Source organism: Lepus europaeus, chromosome X (genome assembly GCF_033115175.1).
Source record: "Lepus europaeus isolate LE1 chromosome X, mLepTim1.pri, whole genome shotgun sequence".
Taxonomy (NCBI): Eukaryota; Metazoa; Chordata; class Mammalia; order Lagomorpha; family Leporidae; genus Lepus; species Lepus europaeus.
This window is the reverse complement of record NC_084850.1, coordinates 31,338,541-31,351,473: the sequence shown is the minus strand read 5'-3', so window position 1 is coordinate 31,351,473 and position 12,933 is coordinate 31,338,541. Positions and strand designations below refer to the sequence as shown.

The following is a 12,933-nucleotide window of genomic DNA, read 5'->3' as shown; positions in this document are numbered from 1 at the left end:
TGTTGCATATTTACATATTCCAATAGTTTTCATAGCTTTGTATTTTGCACCTGCTAATATAATTTCTTAAAATGTCTTGCTGGGAAACTCTTATTCAACTTTTAAGGAATAGATCCAATTTTTTTCTTTTTACAGACCTCGATTTCCCTGAAGAAATTAGTTATTTCATCCTGTGTATTTCCATAGCATTTTGTTTTTCAGTAATGTAAGAACAATTATTAAATTTAATTGCAATGAGTTATTTCCACATCATTATTTTGGGATCATTTTCACAACCACACTATGAATTTCATACAAGCAACACCAGACTCAGGGCATGACACTTATTAAGTGCTAAGTGAATGATTATTGTGTAAAAAATATCTATTGAAAGGAAGTTAGGATAGTATCATAAAACACAAAAACACTTCTCCCCAAATTCTTTATCACATTTTAGAAAGACAAAATCTGAAGTTAGTGAGCTCTTTATATGGATTCAGCATAAAATTTCTCATACTTTAGGAACTGCCACCAGTGTGTGTTCTTATTTAAACTCGCAACATAGGTTAACCACTCTATTCACCAACCCTACAATCCACAACTCACAATTGTTAAGTTCATCTTATATAAGTACAAACATACAGAGAAATATTTTAATGGAAGGTATACATTACTTAAGGCATAACACAGCCCCTCCCCCAAATTACCAAAACAAAATATTTTCTAATTGTCAGGCAGGCAGAAAAAGAAAATTGCTAGAACAAATGTCCACAGTCTTTGGCAGAAAAAAATAGTAATGATTAAAATGAATTTCTTGAAAACACAGAAATGAAATTTTTACGAATTATGTTAAGAGATAAAAATGAATAATATAGTTAATATCACAAACATTTAATGTATATCCAAATGCATGAATATCCTAAATCTTTAGCTCAATTTCAAGTGCTAATTAGAAAATGGTAGCTATCATTTGTAATAACTGCATTTGACATGGCAATAATTAAAGAAAAGTTTCCAGTGCATGACAAGCACTTGTGTTTCTGTAGATAATTCCTTTAAGACTATTAAAGGGCAAATAGTTCAAACAGAGTTTCATTGAAAATAAAGTATTCTGGAAGGTCATGAGAGAAGAGATCATCTACACAGTGGAGTAGAGATGGTACAGCAAGGATTCAGTGGCACAGGATGCCTGTAAGGTATTCCTTGAAAGATGGCTTAATATGGATACAGGGGGATGATAGGAAAGGGTATTACAAGGAAGAGGTAACAAAACAGTAAATGGATTCAAGAGGGATGAAGTGAGACCCAGGGAGATAAGATAGAACAAAGAAGTCTAGGTAAGGAATAAATGAAAGCAATGATAACGAAAATGAAGAGGAAATAGATTCGAGAGATGTAAAGATCAACTCTCCTTTTGAGGGAGCTGATTATTTGACAGAGAAAGTATGTGGATTCACTGGGAAAATGGGGACATTGTTAACAGATCTCAGAGATTTAAATAAGTACTTCCATTTGAAATATATTGACTTAGAGTTTCCAGCATGTTATTCATTTATATATGCCCAGCAGGTGACTCAAAATTTAGAACTAGCATTTAGGAAATTGATTAGGACTGAAGATATTTGAAAGTCACCAAAATAGATGTGATCATTGAAGCCTTCTAAATAAAGCTGATTTCAGAGGCCTTGGACAGTGGTCTTCAGACATCAGAATTCCCTGGAGGGTTTATTAAACCATAAATAGATGGGTCCTAACCTCAGAGTTTCTGAATCAATAGGTCTGGGGTAGGTCTGAGACTGAATTTTTAATAAGTTCTCTAGTTATGTTGCTGCTGGTTCACTGTCCATACTTTCAGAATCGCTGATCTATACAATCAAATCCATTTTATAGTCTCATTATTGACTTATTAAAAAGAATATTTCAATGACAGTCTTTTCTATATAGTTTTTAATACTGTTTTTCTTTTTTTTTTTTCCTTTTTTTTTGACAGGTAGAGTTAGACAGTGAGAGAGAGAGACAGAAAGAAAGGTCTTCCTTTTCCATTGGTTTACCCCCCAAATGGCCGCTATGGCTGGCACGCTTCTGCTGGTGCACCACGCTGATCCGAAGCCAGGAGCCAGGTGCTTCTCCTGGTCTCCCATGGGGTGCAGGGCCCAAGCACTTGGGCCATCCTCCACTGCCTTCCCGGGCCACAGCAGAGAGCTGGATTGGAGGAGAAGCAACCGGGACAGAATCTGGCACCCCAACCGGGACTAGCACCCAGAGTGCTGGCACCGCAGGCGGAAGATTAGCCAAGTGAGCCGCGGTGCCGGCCTCTAATACTATTTTTCAATTGAAAAGCAGTAGGAAGCCATATTTTATCTATATTTTTGTTATTTGAAAGGCAGCGTGACAGAGAGGAGAGAGGAGAGAGAGCGAGAAAGAGAGATCTTTCATCTGCTGGTACACTCCCCAAACAGTGGCAACAGCCAGGTCTGGGCCAGACCGAAACCAGGAGCCAGAACTCCACCCTGGTCTCCCATATTTGTGATAGGGGCACCAAGCCCTTGGGCCATCTTCCACAGCCTTCCCAGGCACATTAGCAGGGAGCTGGATCAGATGCAGAGTAGATGTGATTCAAGCCAGCACTCTGAGATGCGGGTACCACAAGCAGGGACATAACCTGCTGTGCCACAATGCCGGCCTCTACATTTTTCTATTGGTTAAAACTGTCTTATGAGTCCAAAATGGAGAAACCAAAGATGTCCAAGCAATTTGCTCTAAAATATCACTATAGTAGAAAGGGTTCCAAAAATGTCTTACTCTTCCTTTACAAAATTGCTGCTCCTTTTGATAGACTTTCTGAATCCTTTTTAGTAGTCTCCCCTTAAATTTTCTAGCTTTCTCAGTAGCCAAATATGTATTTGGGACTTTTGTCCCATATAGTCAATGGCTTACAAAGCACTTAGATGTTTACTTTTCATCTTACTATAAATTATTTATCCTTCAGTCTGTAAATGGCTATTTGTAGGATCAAATTTTGAATGCTCTGATAAGAGGATTGTTGCATCCATATTCATGCATAATCCGTAGAAAGCACAGGAATCTACAACCTCAGCTGGGTTAGCATATGAAATGGATTTCCTGAGCATATGTAAGAGTACAAATTATTAACCAGTTTTTTTGAAACCTAAGTTTATGTACACAAGCATTCCCTAATGAAAAATGATATTATTAGTTACACAAATCCAATGAAAATGTACCTTGAGTAGATTTCTCTACTTCTTTCCTCTTTCTGCTCTGGCTGTTGTAATTCATCCTCAGCTCTTGGTTGTACTCATGCAGAGTTTCCCTGGAGTTGTACGACTGTCTTGGTTTTCTTCCATCTTCACTCTCATCAGAAGAACTGGTATAAGCTAGATCCATTTCATGCTTGACTTTTGACAGAGGCTGGTAAGGTTTGCAATCTGTTTGCTCCATCTCTAATTAAGGAAGATCAGTTTCATGAACAAAAGGACAAGGAAGCCCTTTAAAGCAAGCAGTCCTGAAAGACAGAGGGAAAAACACAAGCCTTCTTAGATTTGTTCTTTTGCGAGGAAACACATCTGGCAGATTCACAATTGGTCGTGATAATACTATCAAAGGAGTGAAGCAAAAGACAAACTAGATGACATGAGGCTAGCCGGAGGCAATAACAACACTCTGTTCATGCATATATTGTCAAGTATTTAGGATTAAGCTGGAGGTTGCAGAATCAGAAAATACTCAAGGTAAAAGAGAAAAATCCTTAAAAATATTTGTTTTGGAATACAAATAAAGGATCATGTTGTTTATGGTATACATGTGTTTTTAATGTTAGATTCAGTAGATTTAAAAAAAATATTGGATATTAAAGTGGCAAGAGTACAAATATTAACCCAGCACATCCCTTGTTTGAAATGAAAACAAGTGAGAAAACTTCGTTCAGACAAAAATACATTCTTGCTTCTGGTTTTAATATTACATTTAAGACAGGGGCTCTGTAAAAGGAAGGGATTCTGAGTGAGAAAAGCAGCTACGAGAGTTCATGAAATAAAGTGTCCTTGAGGGGGACTGAGCTCTTTGTGTTCAATTTTGTGGCTTTGGAGTCTCAGGCCTGCAGAGCATTTTTAATGAGTTACGTGGTGGTAAACTTTTGTTCTCTCTAGTACTGAGAGGATGGAAACAACACTTGTGGTGACTATACTGGTTTGGGAACAGCAGGACCTATATCGGGTTTAGAAATAGCAATGATAAATTTCATGAGAAATCACTGAAAGAACCCCCTTTCCTGAAAGAATGCTGAGCTAGGAGCCACTGCAGCTCTTAAGGCCAGGAAAGGCATTAGCTGCCCTACTTAGCACAGAGAGGTTTGAGGAGATCAAGTGCCATCTGAGATGTCAAAGTCCTCCGTAAACATAAAAGCCCTACAAAAATGTCCTGATTTTCATTCTTCACATTATTTCATCATCACCATTTCTATCCACTGCTGCGAATTTGCAACTTGGTCCTTTTATACAATGTTAAAAAAATAAAAAAGAACGTACTTTGAAGACAAATAACTTTGTAAGTTTAGCTTGCAATTAAAAATGACTCTTATTTTTCTTCAGTTCTTCATCATACATATTTTAAAGAAATCTCCACTCATCTGGATGATTCTTCTCTATCATGTTCAGCATCTAACTCCTTGGAATTCCTATTGCATTTAAAGCCAGCATATAGAACACAGAAAAGACCCAATAAAGCCTTAATGATTGACTGGCATATATTAGATGGTAAGTATTGCTTTATAGTATGAACGGTGTTTCACAAGTCAAGATCTTAGTTCCCTAACAAAATGTTAAGGTCTTTGAAGGCAAGATTTGAGTACTATGCCTCTGAATATCCCTCAAACCACTTAGCATTACTCTAGGCACATGCCCTCAAATGAACCTACAGATTCCCAAAATGGCCTATGGAAACAGCTAGTTTGTTTTAATATCAGAGATGAGCATGATTACAAAGAAGGCAGGTAAACAAATACATACTAATGATTTACCAACATCAGTGATATAATGTTATGCCATGTCATTACTTTATATACCATCTACACAATCCTACCTTTCCAATATGTACTTCCAGCCTGGCTCTCTCCCCTGAACCACAGACTTAAATATCCAACCGCCTATTCAATGTCTCTACTTGGTTATACAAAAGGTATCTTAGATTTAGTAGGTTCAAAACTCAGCTTCCCATTCCTCCTCAAACCTGCTCCACTCATAGTGTTCTCCATCTTGGTAGATAGTCAGTCCATTTTTTTTTTGGTTGATAAGCCCAAAGAACTTGAAGTCATCCTTGGCTCATTGCTCTCACACCCCACATGCAATCCATCAGTAAATCCTGTTGGTACTACCTTTGAAATATATATAGAATCCACTCATATCACTCTACTTCCCCAGTACCAAGTTGATTAGAGCCATCGTCTCTCATCTGGATTATTGCAGTATTCTCCTAATTGGTCTTCTGAGTGCACTATTTACCACTTACACACATTCTCTACACTTCAGATGGAAACTTGTAAAATCGAAGTTATGAAATGTCTGCCTTTTGCTCAGAAGCAGCAATGGTGACCTATTTCCTTCAAAATAAAAATCCAAATCCTTACAATGGCCTACAAGGCCCTTACAAATTATCTCTCTCCCTAGCCTAATCTTTCCAAACTCACCTCTTGATATTTTTCCCTGACTTCATGCACTCTAGCTGAACTAACCTTCTTGCTGCTTCTGAAAAGACCAGGCAGGTTCTCACCTCAGAGCCCTTAAAATCTCTCGTTAAAAACCACCAAAACTCAATGCTCCACATCCTCCTTTCTATCTTTCAAAACACTTATCACCAAATAACCTACTCTGTATTTTACTTATTGTCTGCTATCTGTCTCTCTCCATTAAAATGTAAGCTCCACGATGGTACTAACTTTATCTATTCACTGCTGTATCATTCAGAATAAGCACAATATCTGCCATATAGTGGATATCAGATCAATAAGTGTTAGATGAATGAAAAATTGTTGAGTACTCTCAAGAGGGGGTAGAGAGAATGTGGAAATGAATAAGCCATAGTTTCTGCCCCCAAGGAACTATCAACCTAATGCAATGAATAAATTCAAAAAACTACCAAAAAAAGAGAATGAAATAACTCTTACAAAGGAAAACAAAGTAATATTTGATCACTAAAGATAAAAAAGATTGGTTATGAAAGTACTTGATTTCATTTGTTTATCACCAACACTATCACAACAACCACTGAAATTCACTGAACATGTATATTATAAGTCAAATTTTCCATATCATAGTTACTTGGTTCCCATGGCATGTTTTGCAGAAGGTGAATCGCTGTCTGAATTTTAGGCCTTGACTTTTCTACAAATAGTGCAAAGTGAGAACTGAATCAACAATGGACTTCCAGAGATACATACTGCAGCCAATTTTACCTAGAAAAAGAGGCATCAATAAAATTCACCTAACTTCATTGCAGTGAACACATACATTTCTTTGTTCATTGAAGAATGAATGCTCAATGAAAGGGGGTAGGGCCATATTTTCCATATACAGCCATTGACAATGCAAAAAATCTACCGACTTTACAACTAAAAAGACCTTAATACAATGGTTTCTATTATAATATGGATATTAATAAATATTATTTTACTTTCTAAAGTATACTTTCCATTTATTCACTTGCTCTTTCCATTGAGTCTTTGGTCCACTTGGGTCAAGATAAACACTGTACAGGTATGGTCAAGAGTAGTGTTCCTGCTTAAACCTCAGTTGATTATGACTCTGTACTTAACACCACTCATTATATTTAAAAAAGAAAGCATCTCACTTCTAGTGCTTATTGTTATATTTTAACAGATATGATTTATCATGCTAAAAGTACCTTTATATTTATATATGGAAACTAGATACTCTCTTTTCCTTCAGTAAGTTTATTTGTAACATGTAAACTCCAGAAACAGAAACAGCGAGAGCACTTATTTTGAGTGACATAGCAGAGAACATCCATCTTGAACCATGACAAAAGAGAGAAATTTCCATGGCCATTTTCAAAGTTCTAATCATTGTTAGTCATAACCATAAATCAGCTAAGAATGTCACGTATATTCAAGGTCAGTGTGTGTCCTTGGAAGCAATGTTCTTTAAACCACAAAATCAGGGCCAGCGCTGTGGCACAGTGGGTTAATGCCCTGGCCTGAAGTGCTGGCATCCCATATGGGTGCCGGTTCTAGTCCCGGCTGCTCCTCTTCCAATCCAGCTCTCTGCTATGGCCTGGGAAAGCAGTAGAAGATGGCCCAAGTCCTTGGGTCCCTGTACCCGTGTGGGAAGCCCCGAAGAGGCTCCTGGCTTTGGATTGGTGCAGCTCCAGCCATTGAGGCCATCTGGGGAGTGAACCAGTGGATGGAAGACCTCTCTCTCTGTCTCTACCTCTCTGTGTAACTCTGACTTTCAAATAAATAAAATAAATCTTAAAAAAAAATAAACCACAAAATCAAGAGAAATGACTCTGCTCCTGTCTCTGACTCTCAACCACAGAATTTGTAATAAAATGTGGGTTAGCATACCCACATCATGTGGGAAACATTCCAGGCTCTTTAAGTATATGATATAGTGGTATATACTGTGTGTACGTAGGGTTGTGGAGGTATATAACTGTGATCTTTGTCAAAGCCTTGAGAAGTACAGCTTGAATTTGCTGACCAATATTTCAGTTTCTGAATAATGGGAAAGTATAATCATGAAGGAAAAAGATTAATATTTTAAACCCAACAAACTTTGAAAGCACAACAATTATGGAAAGTTGTTGTTCCAATTAATGCAGAGTAAAGCAAGATTCATATTTGCTTCAGTGACTTTTTCATTCAGGGCCCAACAAAGTATCCTGGAGGTCTGCTGTCACATAAATGCTATTTAGAAACTACGAGTATCCTGTTAACTCGGAAAAGGCAACTGTATTTATAATGCTATTCACATCACCACAATTTTTGTTTCTCTATGATTTTGCTAATGATAAACTTTCAAACAAAGCAATGTGTACATAAAACTCATGCTGCTCTGGAACAGAGTGAAAAAGAAGTCAATTATCCTTGCTACTGCACAAGTTATATTCAAAAAGGTCACATGGTATACATTTAAATGTCACCACCTGTGGTTTGCTCTTGGTTTTTCTTTTCTCTACTTGCTAAAAGATGAACTCCAAGTGGCTTTAGAAGACACCCATGGAGGTTTATGTTCATTTATTTAGTCATCACAAGACTAGAGAGAGACAACTTAGTATGTGGGATGGCAGAATTATCAAAATAACAATAGCAGCAGCAGTAGGAGTAGCAGTTAACTTATGATAGAAGTTGTCAGGTACCAGGTCCTGTTTTAGTGCTTTCCATATATTAATTCATTTAATTTCCATAGCATTCTGTGTGATAGGTACTATTTTCATGCCCATTTTACAGATAAAGTAAGCCAAGGACTGGAAATTAAGTGATTGGCCAGGGTTACACTGGTAGTAAACTGCAGAACTAGGATTTCAATTCTTATAATCTATACCAGCCAAACTCTTAACCACTATTCTCCATTGTCTTTCAAAGTAATACTGTATGTATATATATATGCATATATATATATATGAAATACTACTAAACCATAAATAATGAAATCCTGTCTTTCACAATAAAATGGGTGCAACTGCAGACAATTATGCTTAGGAAAATAAGCCAGTCCCCAAAAGACAAATATTATGTTTTCCCTCATTTGTGGTAACTGATATACAGAGTACAAAAAATATATAATAGTGAAATCGACATTTTGAGATTTGATTATTGTTTACAGCCCTTATCTATACTCTTGAGGAACAGTGGTTTTTCTACTTACTACTTGTTGAATTCTTTATTTAGTGGAGGCTTAAGCTTATGATTATAAAGAAAATTGAAAGCATGTTGCTACAATTAAAAGAAAAATAAGAAAAGGAGGAGGAAGGAAGGTAGAAGGTAGGGTAGGGTGGGAAATATCAGTATGCTCTTAAAATCGTACATGTGAATTTATTCCCTTTTTATAAATTAAAAAAATTGTTTAAAGGAACAGCTGGCAAAGTGACCCTTGGTAAATCACTTTTACTCTCTCAGGGCCTTGTTTCTCTAAAGGTAAAATACCAAGATTGGATTATTTCAAAGAATTCTTCCAGTTTTAACATTCCATGATTGTATAGGGAATTACAAGGACGCTTAGATGGATTAAATAAATGGGATATTCAATATTCTAGGCCCTGTTTATATTATCTACTATCACCATCCTCTCCCTTCCCTTTCTCCAACCTTCCCACACACACTCCAATCTGCTCTAGGGAAGTTGAAAGTATAGTTTTCAATCCATAAGTTTGTGAAAGTATCTATATGTTGAGGATAATGTTCTTTGTCTATCCTTTTATTTTCTTTCCACCTGTCATCTTGAATCACATATACTACCCTCCTGAAATGGATACCTGTTCCTGGGTTTACCCTCAACATGAACAGGCAAGTCCTATTTATAGCAGCTGCTTACATTGGAGCCTTCACCAAAAAGTCTCACTCCAATTCAGGGAAAAAACAAAGGATAAAGAGAACATTGCCTAAGGAGTGCGTGCCTTATAACACAACAGATAGAGGAAATGAGGCCACACAGTGCCCTGGGAATAGCTAGCAAAGCGGGGGGGGGGGGGGGGGGAGGGATGGAAATGGGGAGGATTTTGTACTCTTTAGAAATATTATAACAATTTTTCCCCAATGAAGACTTTAAACACTAATGCAGACTGACTGATTTAGGAAAAAAACTGGATTTAAGAAGCTCTTAAAAGGAATCTAAAACCCTGACTGATTATTATCTTATCTTTCTTTGTTTTTCTTAAGGAAACATATAAGTAGTGAAGTACAGTAGGGAAAAAAAAAGCAAGTTATAAAAGTCGCATAATTACTTGATTCTTTGCAAGGCTGAGGGAGAAATCCCCCATAATCTTACCAGCCTGTAAGAGCAACTGCTGTCATGCTCATCCATTTCCTTCTAGTCAAAACATACAAAGTTTTTCATGTTGTTTCCTTCAGTCTAGATTTTGTTAAATATGTTCTGCACAATTTCTATAACCATCATTTCTAATGGCTATGTAGAGTGGCTATACCACAATTTACATACACAGTCTCCTATTGTTGGGAATTTACATTCCTCTTCCCAATTTATGAGTATTGTAACAGAAGCCATATAAAGATACCATGAACATCTTCAATATTTTTATGACTTCCTTAGGGTAGATTCTAAGAAGTTGAATTAATGAGCCAAAAGGTTTGAACATTTTTTGTGGCTTTGGGGGATTATAATGATTTACACTACTATTAGCAATGTGTGGGGACATGCTCTCCTTTCATTGTACCCTTGCCAACTTTGAGTATTATTTTTAATGTCTACTTAAAATAAGTAAATTACTGGTGCTTTTAGTTTGCATTTCCTTGATAATTAGTGAGGCTGAATATTTTGTCTGCATATTTTTGTTCTGCTTTCTCTTCTGTGAACTGTCCATATACAGCTTTTGTGCACTTACCTACTAGGAAACAGTGAATTTTTAATATATTATACTGTACTCATGCAATACAATTAAGAAGTTAACTCTATATTTATAGTATTTGATAGAATTATATTCACAGTCTGTTTGCCATTATATTTTTTTATGAATATCACACCAAGAAGAAAACATGATCACAAATTTGCACATAACCAAGTTGCTTTAGAAAAATATGACAAACTGGGGCCCCAGTGTTGTGGTATAGCAGTTAAGCCACCACCTGCAACGCTGGCATCCCATATGGGTGCCAGTTCCTGTCCAGCTGCTCTGCTTCTCATAAAGCTCCCTGCCAATGGCTTGGGAAAAGCAGAAGACGGTCCAAGTGCTTGAGCCCCTGTACTCATGTGGGAGACTAAGATGAAACTCCTGGCTTTGGCCTGGACCAGCCCTGGCCATTGCGGCCATCTGGGGAGTGAACCAGCAGATGGGAGATCTCCCTCTCTATGTAGGTCTGACTTTCAAAAAAATAAAATATTAAAACAAAGAGAAATTTAAAAGAAAAATATGACAAACCCTGTAAAGCCAAGTGTTTCCCCCAAGGGGCCAGCATTATGACATAGCAGGTTAAGCAACTGCCTGTGAGGCTGGCATCTCATATGAGCACTGGTTCGAGTCTTGGATGCTCCACTTCCAATCAAGCTGCCTGCTGATGTGCTTGAGAAAGCAGCAAAAGATGGACCAACTGCTTGGGCCCCTGCATACATGTGGGAGACCTGGAAGAAGCTCCTGGCTCCTGGCTTTGGCCTGGCCTAGCCCCAACTATTACAGATATTTGGGTAGTGAACCAGAAGATGGAAGCATGCTTGCATATTCTCTCTCTCTCTCTCTCTCTCTCTCTCTCTCTCTCTGTAACTGCCTTTCCACTAAAATATATAAATCTTCAAAGAATATTTCCCAATTTTTTCATATATAATTATTCATGGGCTATATGATTTATTTCAGTTACTCACAAAATCAATTGTAACTTGAATTTTCTAGTGACAGAGGGAGGGAGGTAGGGGGGCGAGGGTGAGGGAAGGAAGTGGGAGGCTAGGGCAGGGGCCAGGGCAGGGGTGAGAGTGTTCTTTCATCTGTTAGTTTATTCCCCAAATGGCTGGAATAACTAAGGCTGGGCTATGAGCCAGGAATCTATCTTAATCTCCGACTTGGGTGGCAGGGACTCAACTACTTGAGTCCTCATCCATTTCCTCCCAGGGTTTGCATTAGGACAAAGCTGGATAGAATGAATAGGTGGAATTCAAGCCCAAGCACTACTGGATATACAAGTTCCAAGCAGCTGACCCTGCTGCACCACAGTAAATCCTAACATTTAGAAAACGACATTGATTTGTATATGATGTCAACCTAGAAAGATACATGAAGCCAAATGACTGTTTTGATTTTTGTCAGGGAATTGGCCATTTTTTAGTGTCACACAGATGCGACTATAACATTTTAGTAAATAAAGATGAGTCATCATTTTTAGAAGATAAGCTGAGAATTTTAAGTACTGAATATGTGATTTCTTATCCTGAAATTATGGCTTCTGAAATAGACCGGTTTTGTGATACATACATAACCTGTTATTATCAAAGGGAGTAACACTCAAGAGTTGAAAAAGAAGTTTACCTCATTGATTCACATGTGTTTAAGGTAACTGTTTAATTACTATTATTACAATGGAATTATGAAAGGTCCTTTCTGGAAAAATATTCCTCTGAGACTGATTTGACTCATTTGTGAGAACTGCTACATTTGATATCCTCATGGTACCTTGGCAGGCTCCCCTTATCTCTACAACTGAATAGTGAGGATCACACAACTCTTTATGTAGATTCTCAAATTTTACAGCTGTTTGTATCTTCATTTTTCTCAGAACTTTGCATAAATCATCAAAAATGTGCATGTACACCAACTGTGGATCACATGAGACAAGTAGAGAGGGGGAAGAATTAGTGAATGGAAAAGTTAGCTGCATCACTAGACACCATAAATAAGTGATAGCCAATCATTTTGGGGATGGGGCACTCACTCTTAGCATTCTGTATTGCTGATAAGTGAACTTCTCTCTAAAACTTTCCCATACATAACTACCCCCACCACACACAAACACATACATGTTAGGGACTAGCACCATATATATCATGATTTTGAAGATTGATTGACAAGTTTACACTATCCCATTAAGATAAATGGCCAAAACTTAGTACATCCAAAAATAACAGCACAGAATCTCAGGTTCATATTTCAAATACATTGATGTAGACACTTTTAGTAATTGTGTAAGTACCTAGCACATGTCTATCCCTCAGTGATTTGTACATAATGATACATCTCTGAGTTTCAGTGACATATATCTCC

The 12,933-nt window shown here is 37.4% G+C and overlaps 1 protein-coding gene across 1 annotated transcript in view; it reads right to left on the bottom strand.

Annotated features, from left to right (window-relative positions):
* TENM1 (teneurin transmembrane protein 1) overlaps window positions 1-12,933 on the bottom strand; it is an 893,298-nt gene that overhangs the window by 627,781 nt on the left and 252,584 nt on the right. The window contains exon 3 of the mRNA XM_062183627.1: window positions 3,222-3,502. Within this exon, the coding sequence (XP_062039611.1) occupies window positions 3,222-3,438 (217 nt within the window). The 5' untranslated portion in view covers window positions 3,439-3,502. The remainder of the gene's footprint in view (window positions 1-3,221; window positions 3,503-12,933) is intronic.